We start from the raw sequence: 20,586 nt of genomic DNA on the forward strand, positions 1-20,586 counted from the left end.
GACCACCTCTTCTATATGTCCATACCAATTTGCCAAATTTCATAACTTCTTTCATTTTGCTTGCATCTTTTCTATGCTTTTTACTATCCCAATCAGAATTAAAATTCCCTATTATAATATCCCTATTTACAACTACTTTATCCAACATCTGTTGAAGTCTCTCCCTTTACCAATAAGTATATAAAGCAAAAGTTCTATATACCTTTCTTTGCCATTTTAAATCTATAATAGTCTTCCCACTCTTACAAAGGTTGCATCCAAGATCTACATTACTCTCTTTACATAAATACTGCTATTTCTAAGCAATCACTTCCCAAATTTCGTCTCTTTCTTTCTTCACTTGTTAGAAATCTTATCTTTCAAAACAATTATATATACATCACATGTACTACACCATTCTAAAATCCCTATACTTACTACATTTTTCATACCGTTCATATTTACCAAAATAATTCTTAAATTACTCCCTTTTCCTTAATTTACAGGAAATCATTTCCTTAAGAAATTGAAAAAGTAGTAAATTACTTATCCATTTCCTTTTGTCTTTTATGACTCTGAATTACTTTTTTCTGTCTTTTACTCTTATCCTAATGCAATTCTTTTTTTTTTCATTTTACCACTTTCCAACTTGTATCTTCATTATTAACTTTTCCTATTTCCCTCTCTTTTATCATCCTTTTCTTTTTCCAAGTTTTATTCTGTTCCTATTTCCAATTCTTTTGCATTCTGTTCTTTATCCTCCCCATTACTTTTGCCGTTTCATTATCTTTTTCTTTACAATCCATCCATAAATGTCCATTTTGTTTTACACTTATAATATTCAAGTTCACAGTTCTTTGCATCATGTCCTAATTTCCCACATAAAGAGCACTTCTTTCTATCACAATTATTCAATGAACGTCCTTCTCTCCCACAAAAGAAACATGCTCTTGGTTGCCCACAATAATTTTACCACAATCTTATTTCAACATTTATAACTCTTGGAATATGCAATTTTTTTCCATTTTTTATAACTTTGCAGTCCCAAAACCCATCATCATAAACTTTTAAAATGTCCATTACTTTACATATTTTTTTAAATGTCCTTTTAAAGTCTCTCTTCCCACATCAGTCCAAAATTGCACGTGTTTTTTCTTAGTCTTGGGGGGGGGGGGTTACCACATTGCTGTTTCATGGATTGTCATTCTCTTTCTGTAACACAAAAGACTTTTCCATACCCTGAGCAGTCTCTTGGGGGGGGGGGGTTACCACATTTGTGTTACAGAAAGAGAATGACAATCCATGAAACAGCAAAGACTTTTCCATACCCTGAGCAGTCTCAAAAAAAAAAGTCATAGAATCTCTGTTTATTAAACTGTGTATACAATATCAGGACTTTCTGATCCGCAAAGAGACAACAGATTATATATTTTACAGGAGACAACAGATTATATATTTTACAGGTTCAGGATGAGTAAACATTAATAGCTTTATACTCCAACTAACTACATACAGAAATAAGGGAATGGCAAGTGGATGAGGCCACTGCAACAGTGAGGAATTCAAACATCTACTGTTACTGCAAGTGCAACTTGCACAACTGCACTAGGTCATTCTCATTCTGTAGAAGCCTTTAGGTTACATGAGTTGATTACCAAAGTCTATCCAACCTGTGAAGAGAAAGGACAAGGATGCAGGAACACCTTGAGAATGGTCCTAGCAAAGCCACTACTAGACCTGGAAAAGGAATCTGGTTTGTAATGCTTTGTAAAATTATGTACAGATGACCAACTGCTGCCGCTAGAATGTTTCTGCATTCCAACCCTTTCCAACCTGCCATTCTATTAGAGCTTTGGAACTAACAATGTGCCTTCATACTGCCTGGAGCTTGATTTACAATGGTGGATAGAACAAAAGACAACAGCCAAGGATAACCAGCTTGAAATATTCCATTTTGACACAGGTTGTCATTCTTAGTCTCTTCATATGGTGGTTTGCTTTTCTAAAAGGACTACATTTATTTTATTTTACATTTGTTAACCGGGTAGAATCCAGATGGGAAAGTAGCCCATTTTCAGCAGAGACCTGGGGAGATGAGCTCCATAACAATACTACAAAATGAATGTACAAAAAAAAGTTGACAGTTGCCAACAATCACAATTTACTAAAAGGTGAATGTAAAACAGAAAACATTACACTTAAGCCTCATTACAGACAGTAATATGAAACTCAGATATATAACTAAAAACCATTGTGGCATTTTCATTTAGAAGTAAGACAAGAAGATAGCAGAATAGAAAACATTTGATCCAAGGCATGAGAAACAAGCAGGAGTATTACAGGAGCATAGCCATTGTTGAACAAGATATTCCTTTAGGAGTTTTTTTGAAGCTATGATGATTTGTGTTTAAGATATTCTGGGGTAATACGTTCCACTGTTTGGCTACTTTGAAGGAGAAGAGAGTCACCAAAGTAATTATGGGACGTTGTAACCTTGAGTGTAAGTTTATCGGATGATCTAAGGGTCCCGGGGTTGGTATTTAGATGCACTAGGTTGGACAGTGCAGGGCAGTTTTCAGGTATGTGGATAATAGAGTGGGCAGTGGTGAGCTGATTGTGAAATTCAAGCCAGTGTAATTTTTGAAGATCTAGGCAATGATGGGTCCTGTTGGGTACATTAGCAGCAAATGTTGCTATTTTGTTATAGCAGGAATCAAGTAGATATAAAATCAGACATGCAGAGGTTAGTGAAAATTTGAGAACAGTAGAGAAGAGTAGATAGGAGGTGGGATCTGTCTGTGGCTAGTCTGGCATTTTGAGTAAGGTAAGGTTTGGCCCTATATAGAGCACCAAGCTTTATGTGAACTTTATTGTGATGTGTTTATTGATTGCTAGGTTGCTGTCCATCATGACACCAAGTAGTTTTGTTTGGTTAACTGGTTCTATTACAGTGCCATGAGTGGAGTGGAGAGAGAGAAGATATGGTTTTGCTTTGGATTTCCTGTTAGAGAAGATCATTCATTTTGTTTTGTTTGGGTTTAGGATGAGTTGAAATTCATTTAGGTAATTTTCAATATCTAGAAATGACTTCTGCAGTTGAGTTCTTTGTGGGACAAAAATAAACAAATAGGAGTAGCGTTGTCAGCATATTGAATAAAATAAGCAGTTTTAGTGGCAGTGTTTAGACTATTTGTGAATATAATAAAAAGGAGAGGGCCAAGGATGGAAAGCTGAGGAACCCCAGAGACTAGGAGGAGTGTGGAGAGTTTATTATCCCATTTAATTGCCTGCTGATCAGTAAAAGGTAGCTAAAGAACCAGTTGAGAGCTGTAGAGTTAAGGTTGAAAAAGGATAAGAGTGTGTTGAGTAGTAGTTGGTGGGATACCGTATCAAAAGTTTTGGACATATCAAGGAATACAGTATAAACTAGCTGTCCATTGTTTTGAGGAGATTGATGTAGTTAGTGAAACTTACGAGGGCGGTGAAGGTACTGTGTTTTGGACGGAAACCGTGCTGTGAACTAGATAAGAGAGGTTATTTGTAGTGAGGTGGTCTAGGAGCCGCTTATGGATACATTTCTCTAAGATTTTGGCTAGAGGTGAGAGAATGGCAATGGGACAATAATTAGAGAGATCTTCAGATGGGCTTCACTTGTGGAGGGGGATGATATGGGATACTTTCCATAGTATGGAGACATACTGTTCTGCAATGGAACGATTGATTAGGATAGATACGGGATAGGCGATGGAGCTTGCAGCAGTTAAGAAGTCATTAGGGAGTTGGTCAGCTGCTACACAGGTAGGTTTTAGTTTTGATGGGAGTTTTTTTTTTTTTTTGATACAAGAGGTTTGTATGGGATTAAAAACGCAGCAGTTTGGTTTAGTTAGTAGAGGTAGGCACTGCAAGGAGTAGATTTGTTGTTTTAAAAGTGAGGTGACAGTCATGATGAAATGATAGTTAAATTGGGATGCTATACATTCAGTGCTATTTGTTATAGATGGTGCAGGGGTAGAGATTTTGCCAGGGTTGAGAAGGTAGCTAAGGTTTTGCCAAAATTTTGTGGGTTCTATGCGTTTTTGCTGACAAGCTAGAAAGTTTTATTTTTTTATTTTATTTAAATCAGATATTTGCTTCTTAAGTTAGGTTTCTTAGTTGTTTGTAAGTGTAGTTTTCTGAGGTTTGATAAGCAGTCCAGGCTCTATCCCTTTGTTTATTAAGAGATTTAGCATCTTTGGTTATACCACGGTATGTTTTTGGCTTTGGAGCGAATTGTTCTTGTTGGAGCAAGGTATCATTAAAATACTGTACAGCTTGGTGTAGGTGGAGTGATTTTAGAGGTGACCAGTTGTAGTTTTTAAGTAGGGAATTTAAGATGGTAGGGGAATTTTTTCTTTTGTTGCACAAGTGTTTGAAAATGACATTACAGGGGGACTAAATGCATTTCTTTAGAAGAAAAATAGGGAAGTGATCACAGAGAATTGGAGAGGCACCCAACCTGGTGGGCAAAGTTGGGCTTACTGGTTAGTATCCAGTCTAGAATAGATTTTTTCTTGGTTTATCAATTCTAGTGGGAAAGTATATAGTTTGGGTGAAATTGAATAAATTGATAAAATTTGAGGGGTTGTCAGTTGAGCAGGATTGCCAAGAAATTACCTAGCACTACAGTTTCATGGTTGAAAGTAGAGGATGCCCAAGATGGAAGACTTTCAAATGGCAAGTAGATTTCCTGGTGGTAGGTAGGGACAATAATTATGATGGTTTTATGTGGATTTACTTCAAAAATCGGGTAGTTAGAATTTCTGCTTCTGATTAATCTGTACTCCCCCAGATCTCTTTTTCAATTTTTAGGACAGGTTATACATGATGGCAATTCCTCCATGCTTGTTCAGCCTATCTTGTCTAAACATTATAACCACTAGTAAGTATTTCCTCCTCTTTATAACCACTAGTAAGTATTTCCTCATCTTTAATGTGGGGTTTTAGCCATGTCTCTGTTATAATTACTATCAAGAATGTAGGTAGTTAGGACTGCATTAAATTCACTAGTTTTTTGTGATACTTCTGGAGGTTAAAATTACTTATGAGCAAGTCTGACTTGGAATTTTTTAAAGGAAGAAAGTGGGGGGGGCAGTATTAGCAGGTGTAGTGGGTGTAATTGGGTGGGTGGGAGTAGCTGTGTGGGTCCTGGGTTAGGATGCATATCAGCTTGGAGTTTTGACTTCTGTTAGTGAGTGAAGGAGAGAATTTGAACTTGGATATTAGTTGATGAAAGAAATCTGGATAGGAAGGAGGGTTGGGTGTATGGACATACTTATAGTGGAAGAGCAATATGTTAATAGTTAGTGTAGATGTTAGAATAGATGTGAAAAATGGATATTTGTTTTTGTATGGTATGTAACAGTGGGGAGTGTAGGAGACTGGCAGTGTGTTATCTTTGATGTGAAGAAGGAAGTGGAGTGGGAGGCTAGGTAGAGGGTAACGAGTAGGAGATGGTTACTCAAGAGTGGTGATAACGGACATGGTGAAATAGTAGTGAAATAGGAGAAAAATATGGGTGGGCTGGTGTCTGCAGTTTAGTACAGAGAAAAGTGTGCCGATACACAGTGGTGGGGCCACTGTGTTATATGAGGGATGAAAATAATTGTTAGTGAGGTGAGAGGGGAAAAAATGAAAAAAAAAAACAAATCGCTTGTGGGTGTGTTGGATGAGGTAGCTGCAAGTTATAAGACAATAAGTTAGAAAGGTGTGGCTTAGGTTAATTAAGTGCAAGGAAAGTGGGGTGGGTGTGAATAGGGGTAGGGAAGCTGAGTGAGCCCAAGCGAAGCAAGGGTGAACGGAGAGGGTTGCACCAAGCCCAGAACAGTCCAGAAACAAATCAGTAAAAAGTCTAATAGAAAAAGCCTATGCACTGTTAATAGTAAGAAAAAAAAAATAGGAGAAATTATTGTGTAGTACTATCAGGTAAGAAAAGTCTCAAAGTAGGCTGATTTGTCTGTTTAAATGCTGGACTAAAGTTTGATGAAAACTAACAGCTTATTTAAGAATGGGGGGAGGGGGTCCTTGCTGCCAAGCTACTTCCCAGTGTACCATCTCGCTAGAAAGTAAATAAAGCCTTAAATAAGTATATTTTAAGACAAAAAACTAAGCCAACATACTTTGCAGAGAAGAAAAAAAAAGATGCTGCGAGGTAAGAGATAACAGCTGAATGATGAGCTGCCTATGTATAACCAGAGGGTTTACTATAGTTTTAGCAATTGTAACAATGTTGAATTGTTAAATCATGCATCCAGAAGGTCACAAGATGAGAATGCTGATGCTCACTTGATCAAATAAGGTCTAACATAAAAATCTCCTGACCTGCATGGTGTCAGGAACAGGTGCTAACATGGGTCCAGGAAGGAGGCGGGAGGGGGGGGGGGGGGCGCAAGTCCAGGTGTTCAAACAAGACATTGCATTCTCATCTTATGACCTTCTGGTCATGTGATTTAGTAGTTTGACATTTTTACAATCGCTAAAATCATGGTAAACCCATCCAGAGTATGGTATGTAGAATCCATTCCCCCAAATTCTGAAGGTCTGTAAAGAACCGAGAGGCTGATGGCTTGATTCAAAGTAAACTATTAAACAACTCCTGACACAAATTAATGAGACCCTATCTCTATGGAAGGCCAGAGAGGGTTCATTGCCATGAGAGCTTGCAACTCAGATACTCTTCTTAGAAATGTCACTGCAGTAAGAACTTAAAAGTAATGAATCTTAAAATCAGCCTAGTTCAAAGGAAAACAATTAACTTTTCCAGCACAAAGTTAATATCCCAGGAAGGGCCATCTGTTTTCTAGAAAGCCTAATGTTTACCACCTCAAGAAACTGCTTTACTAAAAACAAAGAAAGAGGATCCAAGGGCAAACATGCTGAAGTGTCCACATAATATACCTTTATAAGATAAGACCGGCAAAAGAAAGTAACTCGCAGAAATATTTCAGAACCAGTGGTACACAACCTATGAAGGTCCTAGTTATCGGCTGGGCACTAACTAAAAAAAAAAAATCTTTTCCACGTACCAACATAATTTCCTAGTAATAGGGTTCCTTGCCTTCTTTTCTACCTGCTGCACACCCTCATGAAAGAGGTACCTAAAAGGAATCAAAATTGATTCATCCAAGCAGTTAGTTGAAACTGTGAGACCAGGGTATATCAAACTCGCTAGTGTCTTGTGTGACTAGATCCAGCCTATGAGAATGCTTGTGGTAGCTGCCCTTTGCCAATTCCATAAGAAGGGAGAGCCAATGATGTCTGGGCCAAAAGGCAGTCACCACAATGATTTCTGGAGAGTCCCTCTGAAGAATTATACTGGATAGCAGTGGAGAGGGTGGAAATGCATAAAGGAACATTTCTGACCACTGTAATGAAAATGCATCTGTTTCTGAAGCTCGTCTGCAAGGAGCCCATTTTGAAAGGGACAAACAGATCAGAGGTGTTCCCCACAAATGGTTCAACTCCAAGAAGCCCCCCATTCAATTTCCATTCACGAGGGTCTGAACTGGCCCTGGTCGGCCTGTCTGCCACTACACTTTGCTCCAAGAAGGTAAAATGCTTGCAGGATTAAGGAATGCTGTACAGCTTTCTCCCAAGCCGTTACACCAGCCTGCATAGGGCACCACCTTATACCTCCCTGCTTGTTTATGTATTTCAATGCGGTCATCCATAATCATTTGAAGAGGTCCTGGGGACCACACATGATCAAGCGATTAAGGTGTGGATCACAGCCAACATTCTACCACTTATGGAGCTTTGGTCTTTTCAGAGGAGTCTCACGTGCCTTTCACCTTTACCCCAGAGAAAATGCTCGCCAATCAAAATCTGAGAAGTCTGTACTTACAAACTGACTTGGTATCAATGGTATAGATCTACAGTTACCATGACGCTCATCGGAAGTATGAGGGGTACACGTCTGAAGAGTTGGCACTTTTAACTTTGGTATTTCACATACAGAATGAGAAAGGAAAGGCCAAGTACTGTTCTCCCAGAAATTGTTTTCTTTGGTACCAGAACATTTTGGAATATATGCCTTTATCCCTTTGATCTAATGGAGCTGCTTCCAGGACTCCCAAGGTAAATAAGTGAAGAACACCTGAGGGGAAAAAAAAAAGTTTGGTTCAGAGGATGAGGAATTTCCCTGACAGAAGGTATTTATATCCAGTGTCATCTGTACTTTTCCTGAAACCAGTCTTACTACAAGAATTTGAAACTATCTGTTGCCTAAGAGGTATGTAAAGAAATAGTTCCTGGGATAAATTCTAAGACAAAGGCAGTAGGGAACGTTATGAGAGCTACAATGGTGGCAGTGTCACTCATTCTGAAGTACAGGACTCTTTTTTTGGAAAAGATGAGTTTCCCTACTGCCATTGGGAAATTTGTATGGGGGGGCTTAAACTCCTGAATCAATATCTCTTTCAAATTGTTTGAGGAATGGAGTACCAGAAATGCCAAACAAAAACATCTCAACTAGTGTAGAAATCAAAATTTCAGTCTTTACCTCATCAGCTAACTTCTGGGCATTTTTCCTCAAAACTACAGCAGTAGAAGTGGCCCTAGAGACATAAAAACACTCTTCAAAGCATATCTGGATACTAGGGAAAGGTTAGAAAGGTGGAATACTTCTACAAACTGTCTGCAAAAGATAGAGTAAACTAACTTCTACATATGTGCCTATAGTTAGAATTTTATAAGCTAATGGGAAAGAGAATAATTCTTAACAAATCTGTACAACTCACTGTCATCTTGTCCACTGGGGAAGGGTTGGTAGTAAGTTATAACCTGTTACCAGCTGGCGAAGAGGTAGACACTGCAGATGGATCAGATACAAGACAAGAAAATATGTTAGTTTGAAGTACTTTATAAGGTTGAGTCAGAATTATTACAGGCAGCATTAAACACATACTCAAAAGCTTATAATACATCATAACTACTCAAGGGGAAAATCCACCTGTTCTGACAATAATCTCTCATTCGTCCTGAAAATATAGGTCAGACTGAAAGAAAATTCCACCAGAACAAGTGGAAAGGAGCAAGATGACTCTCAGAGTTATGGGCTGTAAATCTCCAAGAGGAGAAGCCCTGCCTCTGTATGTCAGAATCCTCAGACATGTTTTCCAAATGCATTTCTTTAGTGACACTGCCCTCAGGCAAGAATTTTTGAGAATCGGAATTAACAGCCTGTAATAATTGTCTGGCTATGGTAATAAAATAATAGTTTCTATCAGACAATCCATTTTGAACAATGTCTAACCTTCTGTTACATCTTTGCTGATAATACCCTGATGAAAGACATACAAGGAGATGGCAGTTCAGTCCCATCAAGAAGTCTCTCTTCCCAGTTACCCTGAGAAGCATCGCCCAGAGTGTTTCCCGACCCAAAGAGAAGGATTCTCCCATGCCTGTAATGGACACTGGAATAAATGACGAAGACATGGCTGACCACGGTCCTTGGTTTCTGAAAGGACTACACCACAAGGACCTGGAGAAGAAAAATTGAGTTGCCTGAGGAATAAATGATAGCCACTAAAGGTTCACTCAGTGGTTGAAACAATGACTGAGCCTGCAGTGGCTGCAAGAGCACTTGTGATTTTCTCTTTTTAGATACACAGGGAGAAGAACCAGCAGGACTCTGCTTCAACAGAAGTAAATTATCCATGCTGCAGCAGCAGACTGAAATTCTGTAAGCAGTGATGGAATGAATCAAATTGGAAGGCAAGATGTCAGAAGTGTTAAACCTGCAGAAAAGGGGACCATGGGAGTAAGTGCAATAGAAACAGCAAACTTCATAGAAGAAATAAAGCAGTTGTTTACAATGTACCTTGACAGCAAATATAAGAGGTAAATTTGCCACAAAATGTACTTAAGCACTCAAATCAATCAAAATGTTTCCTTCCAATTGAAAACACTTCCCAACCCTTTAGTTCACAAATCAAGTAAGGCCAACAAAACAATGCACTTAAATAGCCCTTAAAATCACAAAATAAGCCCTTGGCTAAAAACAGCAGTCACAGACGGGAAACTATGTACATGGACATTTTATCAATCTGTATTTAGCTAGATATATACATTACAGGCGTGAAAGGGAAACACTGCTTTTAGTCACGAATTAAAATGTCCATTACAGGCATGAAAGGGAAACACTGCTTTTAGTCACGAATTAAAAGTAAATATATTCTTAAAAAGGCAACCATTTCTATGTGGAAGTGATTCCCTGTGGGGATTTATCTGCCAGAAATGAAGCTGCATACTGGATTGCTCCTCCTGTAGAGCCACAGAGCTGCTCCCTTTAGCGGCAGCAACAAAAAGTACTGAAGACTTAATTCTGGACTACTGATTTCCCTCCTCTTGGCTGTCCAAATCAAGTCAGAGTGAAGGTGTGGGAGGGAGACAAAGCTTTGTAAAGCAGGTCAGATACAACTCATACAAGCCAAAAGGTTAGTGCAGTAGTTGGAATGGAATGCTGAACATAAAAAGTGCAATATGTAGGCATGACTAAACCTAAGAGGTGTTCTGAAGAACTCTCAAATGGTATGCTACCACCATAAGATCCAGCACTTGGACATAGGTCATGATGGGAATGAGACCCAATAACAACCTTAGACATCAACAGGTCAGCCCTGTCCATGGGCGCTTCATCTTGCAGAAGGGAGTTGTTTTCAACCTACGAAGGCCAGGTACCGAAATGGCTGTAAAGGAGATATTCCCATTCTCAATGTAATCCCCAAGAATGGAAAAAATTCCAAGACTCCCTCACCAAGATGACATGGCTTTCAGACAGTAGTGAGAAGCCAATCACCCAGGTAGGCAAGCACCTTGGCTCTACCATGTACATAAACTTAACACCCCATGTAGAGATACTTGAACACCCCAGATAAGAGGAGAGATCAAATGAGATCTGGAATGGACAGTAACCAGCACCAACTCTGAAACAAAGATCTCTCCTGGACAACAATTGTAAAAGTAGTCTTCCTGGAGAAATAAACGCATATGCAATCTCCTTCAGCTAAGTATGGAAGGATCATTTGTACACAACTTGTGGGGCATGTACGTTTACAGAAAAAGTCTTATGGTACTTTAAGTCTGCAAAAGACCTAAGGTTCTTGTTTTTTTTTTTTTTCTGAGAGATGACGCATATCAAAGTTTGCTGTTCTTTCACTAATGGGGTGCAGCATACAGCAGGTGGAGAGAGAAAGGAAATCCTGTAATCCCTTGATAAGACACTAAACATGCAACTGTCGATAGTATTCGACTCTCATACAGTTAGCTGAAGTGAAAGGACAAATGACTGTACAGAGGCCCAATCAGGAGAGTCCTCAGAGCTACTGACTTCCTCCCCCTTCAGGTAGGACGGCTGCAAATGCTCAATGGTCACTACTACCCCTCTAGGAGTTGTCTTTGTAACCGAACCCTTTACACAAGTTGCGCTCATTCTGCTGTTCATGTCAAAACCACAACTGATGTAGACGTGCGTGTTTAAAGAAGGAATATTGTAGGAAGGAACATCCTTTGCAGTCAAGACTTTCCTGTCCTGCTCCATCATCTTTATATGCACCTTAAACTTTGGGGCCAAACAGCTCAGGACAATGAAATGAGTTGTTCACAAAAGCTATGTTGGTGCCCTTAGACCAAGCCAGTTAAGGCAGCGAACAGTAAATGCCAAACTCTGCAGGCTTGACCAAGTCTTTGCCACATTAAAAGCTATATACACAGCAAGGATGGTCATGGCTGACACAGTGGCACACTAAAGGACCTAGACAATTTTATGGGACTGCCCAGCTGTTCTATCATTTAATCCGATACAAACCTGAACAAGTCCATCATATAGCCCAATTATGAAGGCCCTTTCAAGGAGAACACTGAGGACACAACATTTTATGCAAGCTTCCATTAATGGTCAAGTTCTTTGGATTCCATATCCAGTAGATGGACTGCAGAGCTCTGAGAATTACAAGGTTGTGGAAATACACACACATATGGCTAGGGAGTTCCCTGCCAAAAGCTTCAGTTTCCAGGAGAAGACAGTACCTGACTTCTATGATATAGGGACCACTGAATCAGATAAAGAACCGGGTGCATAGAAAGGCACCCTGAGAATCAATAACAGAAAAAACACATATGAAATCTACTTGCTGGGCCAGAATGCTTTCTGAAGACTTCTTTGCAGTGAGGACATGGGAGGTTTGCAGCCCACTTTGCCACTCTTTCTTTCTAATTAATACATACTTGTTGACCAGGTTAGTCTCACTAGGCTAGCAGACGCTTTTCAGGGGAGACCCGAGGAGGTATTTATACTACTAGGGGATATTTGGCCAGGGCATCGGGAACTTCACCTACACTTAACGGGGCTCGTGGTCTCTACTGCCAACAAGCATTTAAGAGTGCAAGTTTTATTCCTAGTGCAGTGGTGGCTGGGAGAGCATCATGCATTGCCTTGCAATTTCTTAAATCAAAAAGGGCTTTGCTTGAACCTAAAAATCACAACCCACACAGTGACGGTAGTAAGTCTAACAAAAAAAAAAAAAAAAAAGAGTTTGATTTGTCTCCACTGAAAAGGGGCTACCACAACCCAGTCATACTACAACCCAGTCATACTACCTGGTCAACAAAAGTCAATCAATAAATTAACAATTAATGTAAGCCAGTTTTACTAACGAGATCTGCCACATACGGTATGGACACCTAGATTAAAATTTTAGTTAAGGAGCAAGAAATACCTCTGATGACACAAGCTTTTTTGGATGGTACAGAGAACCTTCACTGCCTTAATCAAGGTTACCGGGGAGCCGCAGCTTATCTCAACACTTGATAAGGCAAGTGATCATTTCTGGACTACACAGCAGCTAGCTGCAAGACACAGACACACCCCTACGGGCAAATTCAATTATCTGCATGCCTTTGGGATGTGGAAGGAATTCACCCGGGAAATGAAAAAAGCCACATGCTGTGAGGCAGAAATTTTGCAGAACTATAGCTTACTGCTATTGGGACTGCAGACAAGAAAAAAACAATTTCATATACAAAGCAATTCCAAGACACAGCAAAACACCTCAACCAAGAGATAAGCAACATCTGGAAAGCATTGAGAACACATGTAGGGAGAAGGTCACTGTGCATTACCACTGTCAATAAAGAAAAGAAAAAGCTTTACATACATATCCTTTAGGGATATCTGCATCCTCTGTGCTTCCAGCATCATTTTCCAGATGTTGTTTAATTTTATCTTCCAGTCCTGCAACATCTGCTCCTTGATACTGATCAACCCGTACTTTATTTCTAAAGAAGAGGAATGTTGGCGTTGCTGAAATATTGTTTGAGGCAGCTGTTCCCTAAAATTTAAATCAGTTTATTAATAGTATCCACATTTCCAGTGTAGATTCCAAGTTTTACAAAGTAATACAAACATCTCAAAGAAATATACTACCATCAAAATACTTCAAGGACATACAGATAAATTTATTGCTGCTAATGCTGCATTTTGACAACTAGTCATAAATCATTGTACAATTATGAAACGTATATAGGCTAGTATTTAAAGCAAAACACTCCTGATTAGTGTACTTACCACAACAGATCTGTAGGAGTGGCTATATCCTCAGTAAACTGAAGACAAAGGACACCAGTAATTAGGATCATTCTGCATGCCAAACATTCCCTCAGTACCGCACCATACTAACTCCCTTTTCCAGCTCTGAGGCAGCCATGCTGAAACTAAGCAGAAGGAACAAAGACCACAATGCCAAGGCAAGGGACAGCAAGAATGGTCATTACTAAGGAAGCCCCATTCCTACAATTCTATTGTCATGGCAAGTACAAAACTTATCTAATAAGAACAGGTGCATCCTTAGTACCCTCTAGGCAGCAACCCAAGCTCTTCCCAACCAGAGGTCATAGGCCAACACGCTCACAAACACAAGCTTTGAGGAAGCTCAGTATCTGGAAGCAAAGTCCTGTTTATGGTGCTTTGCAAAGGAGTTCAAGGAGGATCATGCAGTGACTGCACAGAAGACATCTAGGATTACTACAGAAGGCTGATAAGGAAGCCATGGCCTTAGTAAAATGTTCTTGGCCAGACAAGGCAACTGTGTCATGAATGAGGATAGCAAAAACTGGATGCAGAAGGAAAGCTACCTACAGAGCTATTGGCCTTAAAGACTTTTTCATCCAACGACCTAGCACTGCAAGACCTTCCCCAGACAGAAACTTGATCCTGTCCAAAATATATCTCATCTGGCTACAAGCATCAAGGCATTGCAGGAAATGCTCATGGCAGACATAAGACGACACACGAATAGCCTGCCTAACGCAAGGTTTTCAGGCCACTTTTAACAAGGAGGGCAGCTTGCTTCAAAGAGAAACAATCCTGGTACAAGACCAGTTAAAGTTAAGGGAAGTGCACGAAGCTCAGAAACCACCCTGGTCATTAAAAAGACTTCTAGGAGACTAACTTAAGCTTTGAACCAGCTAATTCAGCAAAACTCCAACACAAAATAAAGGTCCCAAGGAGGAAAGTACAGTTGTGTACACTTGCCATAAATGCAGATGTTAGAGTGCATTCACTGTTGCAGTCCTCACATATGGGTTATCCGGCTCCTGGTAGCCCTCAGTCGGCCCGAATACCAGAGTCCTTGGTATAAGATGTCAGCTGCCGCCGGTTGTAAAACTGCTGTCAGTACGTCAGGTATAAAGGGAGGCAGCCTACACCATTTCCTTTTCTTGCCTTAACTGTCAGGAGCCCAGAAAAGGAGGCTAATCCAGGAATAGTAGCACCCTGGACACGTCCTACAAAAAAAAAATCAAAATCCATAGTCAGTGCCTTAGGAAAAATGGGGAATGGAGGGTGAGAAACCAGGACTGCAACACCTCTCAGAAAGGCAGGTAACAAAAGTGAATACAATGAGCAACCATTTGGAGATGGTTTGTTTTGAAATAGCTTTACCCTGAGCCCCTGGAGCAAAACTAACCAATAGCTGTTCAGATTTTCGAAAAGATTTAGTCCTGCAAGTAAAATCTCAGCTGTCTATGCACATCGAGAGTGCAGAATCCTTTTCCCTTTATTTTGGGAATTGTTGAAAAATGTAGGCAGGTGAATAGACTGGTTAAGGGTTAAACTGGAAACTACCTTGGGCATAAAGGAGAGATTGGTTGTCAGAGAAACCCGATCGGAGTGAAAAATAATGAAAGGTTCTACTGCCATTAAGGCTTGCAGCTCAGATACCCTTCCAACTGAAGTAATAGCTAAAAGGAAAGCGGTCTTCCAGGATAGAAACTTCAAATATGCAGAGGCAGCTGGTTCAAAGGGAGGCAGATTAAGTTTTTCCAGGACAAAATTAAGATCCCAAGCAGGAGTAGGAGCTCTTCTGGGAGGTCTGAGATTACTAGTTCCCCTCAGGAACGGTTTCCTCAAGGGGTGAGAAAAAATGGGTTGCTCAAAAGAACAATGAGCAGAAATTGCTGAAGCATGAATTTTGATTGAAGAAAATGAAAGTCCACCATTAAGCAATCCTGCTAGGTAGTCTAGAATGAGTGAAAGAGAAGGATGAGAAGAGTCTTCTCTTCAGCTAGCACCCAAGAGCAAAATCTCTTCCATTTATCTGCATAGCATTTACTTGTGCTAGGCCTCATGAAGAATTTCAACCACCTGTTGGAAAATATTTAAGGTATTAGCCAGGCAGTTAAACGCACAGTTTGAAGGGGAGGATGAAGGACCCCCCCCCCCAAACCAACAAATCTGGTACCAGCGGAAGATGCCAAGGCTGAGCCTGGGAAAGGCTGCGGAGGGGATACCAATGCTGCCTGGGCCAATCTGGAGCTATCAGAATAGCCTTTGGTTTTTCGTCCCTTATCTTTAGCAGCACTCTGAGAAGAAGAAGCAGAGGACATGCATAAACAGAGATGTCTCCATGGGAAGGACAACGCATCCATCCTCCAAGCTTTGTTGTAAAACTCCCTGGTGTAGAAGGTTGGAAGGAGAAGATTGGTGTGAGAGGAGAAAAGATCCACTTGTGGGGTGCCCCAAAGATGAGTGATGCGATGGAAAATGTCCCTGTTCAGTTGCCACTTGAGGATCCAGAACATGCCTGCTCAAATGATCCGCCAAGGAGTTTAGCCTCCTTGGAAGATAGTGGGTTATTAGATTTAAGCCCATGGATGCTGCTATGGACCATAGTCTCATGCTTTGTCTGCACAAGGGGTAAGAGTGCGTCCCCCCTTGCTTGTTGATGTACCACATTATTGCCTGTCCTGATTAGCAGAGTAACAAACAAAAAATCCCCTGCACGTCAGGAACTGCACGGCTTCTAAGTGAATATCTCCAAATACAAAAAACAAGCCAGCAGCAAGCAGATAGTGTCCAAAAGAGCAGTTTAATAAAAACTGCCCCAACAGCCTAATGGCATCAAAAACATACCGGTTTCGGCAATGGTTAGAAACCTAGCCTTCTTCAGTGTAAAACAAGAAGCCAAGACAAAAATGCTGTATTTAAACAGATGAAACCATGCTGATTGGTTACAAAATGATAAGCATGTGCTGATAATCAAATAGCATAAAGTAACACATAGTTTTTGTGGCCATGAATACATTCAAAAATAAATTCAAAAATAAATTCTGAAATAAATCATTAAAGGGCTTGAGTACATACTTATCTTAATTGGCTATCTTAAACTATATTTAGATAACATATATACAGAATATAATTTACTAGATGTGAAACACCAATTATACATGAGTCAATGTTGAACAAAATATGCATGTGTGCAAAATGCATAATAAATCAGAATACATACTACAATATTGGCATAAGTTAATCCAATATGTATATAAAAATATATATGTGTATTCTGAATATGGGAATACCATATGTTCCACATAACATGTGTAATATATTCAATTTATAAACAATCATTTAACCCAGGGCTAAATAATGCTCCTAGTTTAAGTGATCCATTTCTTTTCTTTAAGATTAAGTTTATTATGCCAACCACTCTTAATGGTTCTATCACCAATGATTTTATCGATAATAGTGAAATGAAATTTGGCAGTACTGTGTATTAGAGTGTGTTTATATAATGCATTAGTAGTTTTATGGCATCTAATGTCACTGAGGTGCTCTGAGATACGTAGTTTAACTGGTCTTGATGTCTGTCCTACATAAAATGAATGGCAAGTGCAACATGCCAAATAAACAGCCCAATCTGTGTTACAATTTGCAAAAAATCTAATGTCAAAAACAGTATTGGTATTCCTGCTGGTAAACTCCTTAGTTTTCAACATATGCTTACAGTTGACACAGTGGCCACATGGAAAAGAGCCAATAAGCCTATCACCTAAAATTGTAGTTTGATATACTTGTGGTAAGGTGGACTCATGGTGATGTTTGTAATGATTAAAGTGACCAGCCAAATTCTTTCCCTTACGAAAAGAAAAAAGGCACTTATCAGGAACAATGTTTTTAATTTTAACATCAGCCTCCAAAATGTTCCAGTTGTCCCTAATAATCTTAATAAAGTTGTTTGTATTTCTACCAAATGTTGTAGTGAGTCTAAGTATGTTTGTCTTGATGTGTTTCTTTTTATATGTTAATAAATTTGGTCTTTGTAGACCCCTAGCATAATTCTGAGCCATGGTCACATATCCTGAACAATAGCCACACTCAATGAATCTGTGATGCAAATCCTGAGCATGATTGACATAAGTAGTGTTCTCAGAACAATTCCGCCTGATCCTAATAAATTGCGATTTAGGGATGTTCTTTGCTATATGTTTTGGATGAAAGCTGGATGCGTGGAGAATCGTATTGTATTGGGGGAATTTTCTATGGGTTTCAGTTGTCAAGGTGTTGTCATTATTCCTAGTTACCAAAACATCCAAAAATGTAATGGATTCCCGATCATAAGTAATAGTGAATTGTATTCCCCATATATTATCATTCAGGTATTCCATAAATTCCTGAAGATATAAAATATCCGATCTCCACACCATCCAGCAATCATCCAAATATCTGCGCCAGATATCTATTTCCAGCAAGAACAGATTATGAGTGTCATCATAAATCATAATCTGTTCAATATAGGCCATAAACAGATCAGCGTAAATTGGGGCAAAAGATGCCCCCATTGCTGTACCTCTGGTCTGAAGGTAACATTCCTGGTTGTAGAAAAAAACATTCTTAGTCAAAACATGCTCAGTTAAATTCAACAAGAGGATATTGAAACCAGGTTGATATAATTTAGATTTATTGAGCCAAAATTCAATTGCATCAAGTCCACCCCAATGTGGAATATTAGTGTAAAGTGAACTTACGTCCAAGGTACATAATAACCATTCTTTATCCAATTGCATATCATTTACAATACTCAAAAATTGAGTGGTATCCTGTATTCGTGATCTTATATATGGTAGCAGTGGCTTAAAATGCATCGTTAGGAATTCAGAAAGAGGTTCTGTTATCGACCCCATGCCTGATACAATCGGCCTTCCAGGTGGATGTGAGAGGTCCTTATGTATTTTGGGTAGAAAGTAAATATATTGTCTAGTAGGATCAGTAATTGTTAACTGATAACGTGTTTTTTTGTCAATAATACCATTTTCAACAGCAGAATTCAAAAAGTCATCAATGTCCTTTTTGAAAACCAAGGTGGGGTCCAGTGGCATTTTAGTATAATATTTGACATCATTAAGTTGTCTATGTGCTTCAATATCATAAGCACACCAATCTAACACTACCACTGCCCCTCCTTTGTCTGCGTTGATAATAACTAGTTCTTTATTGTTAACAAGTTCCTCTAGACAAGATTTTTCACCATCAGTAATGTTATTAGGCATAGGTCTCTCATAATTATGCTTAAAATGTAACTCACTAAGTACACTTCTCAAAAAGAGGTTAACAGCTGGATGCATAGGAGGAGTGAAATTAGAAGCATGATATTTGAAACCTTCCTGTTGTGAATGTGCAGTGTCCCCTTGTTCCTGAAAAAACAATTTTAAATTAATAAGCCTACAAAATGAAAATAGGTCATTAGTAAATGAATCTTCTGGAACAAAAAAACCCGGAATAAAGGATAAACCTTTATTTAGTAGAGATATCTGTTCATCTGATAAAATAGTGCTAGAAATGTTACATACATTATTTATTTTTTGGTCAGTATCTCCAACAGATTTTGCAAACTGGTAACTTTTTCCGTGCTTCCTGCCCCCCCTCCTCCTCCTACCCCTGTATTCCCTAAAGGGGATACATAGTTTTTACGTTTGGGAGTGGGGGAATCCATGGTGGACTGTGTGTCAGTATCTGTACCAGATGAGGTCTCCAAATCAGTGGACTCTGTATTATTACTATGCCCTTTTAGTATGGAGCGTGGACGTTTCCTTTTGGATTTAGAGACTTGCTTCTTAGCAATCTGTCCTTCTTGGAATCGGACATGTCTGACAGTCTTAAAAGGTTGTCCCTTATCATAGTCAGAAATATCACGAGAAAACTTTTTAAGTTTTCTATCCTTTAAAATAGTATCAAAACTCAACAGTTCAGTACTCAATTTTGATAGTAAAGCCGGGAAGAAAGTTTCATTTTGGTAGTGATTGCATTCCTCAATCGAATTCAAAACTAAAGTAGTTTCGCTCTCAATAATTCTAGTATAATGCTCAGATAAAGCTTTTACAAACTTCGAGCATTCTTGTTGTATAAGATTCCATTCCGAGAGTAAACTATCATCAGGACTTGCCACCAAGGGCTGTATTTTCACTCTGAGACCCCTAGGGCAAATGCCCTTAACCAAATATGCTTTTAATAGTTTGTGGTGCCAAACACTAGATCTCAAGGCCTTCATATTTTTGTTAAGTGAGGCAAATTGTTGTTCACATTTCTGTTCGGGTTAAACTACGTATCTCAGAGCACCTCAGTGACATTAGATGCCATAAAACTACTAATGCATTATATAAACACACTCTAATACACAGTACTGCCAAATTTCATTTCACTATTATCGATAAAATCATTGGTGACAGAACCATTAAGAGTGGTTGGCATAATAAACTTAATCTTAAAGAAAAGAAATGGATCACGAAACTAGGAGCATTATTTAGCCCTGGGTTAAATGATTGTTTATAAATTGAATATATTACACATGTTATGTGGAACATATGGTATTCCCATATTCAGAATACACATATATATTTTTATATACATATTGGATTAACTTATGCCAATATTGTAGTATGTATTCTGATTTATTATGCATTTTGCACACATGCATATTTTGTTCAACATTGACTCATGTATAATTGGTGTTTCACATCTAGTAAATTATATTCTGTATATATGTTATCTAAATATAGTTTAAGATAGCCAATTAAGATAAGTATGTACTCAAGCCCTTTAATGATTTATTTCAGAATTTATTTTTGAATTTATTTTTGAATGTATTCATGGCCACAAAAACTATGTGTTACTTTATGCTATTTGATTATCAGCACATGCTTATTATTTTGTAACCAATCAGCATGGTTTCATCTGTTTAAATACAGCATTTTTGTCTTGGCTTCTTGTTTTACACTGAAGAAGGCTAGGTTTCTAACCAT

At 38.9% G+C, this 20,586-nt stretch overlaps 1 protein-coding gene across 1 annotated transcript in view; it reads right to left on the reverse strand.

Annotated features, from left to right (window-relative positions):
• The window catches only part of TXNL1 (thioredoxin like 1), a gene marked incomplete at its 3' end in the record, with an annotated part of 151,903 nt that overhangs the window by 91,176 nt on the left and 40,141 nt on the right, over positions 1 to 20,586 (reverse strand). The window contains 1 exon segment of the mRNA XM_044074919.1: positions 13,170 to 13,343. Coding sequence (XP_043930854.1) covers positions 13,170 to 13,343 — 174 coding nt within the window.

Source organism: Protopterus annectens, chromosome 1.part1 (assembly GCF_019279795.1).
Source record: "Protopterus annectens isolate FY-2018-M chromosome 1.part1, PAN1.0, whole genome shotgun sequence".
Classification (NCBI taxonomy): domain Eukaryota; kingdom Metazoa; phylum Chordata; order Ceratodontiformes; family Protopteridae; genus Protopterus; species Protopterus annectens.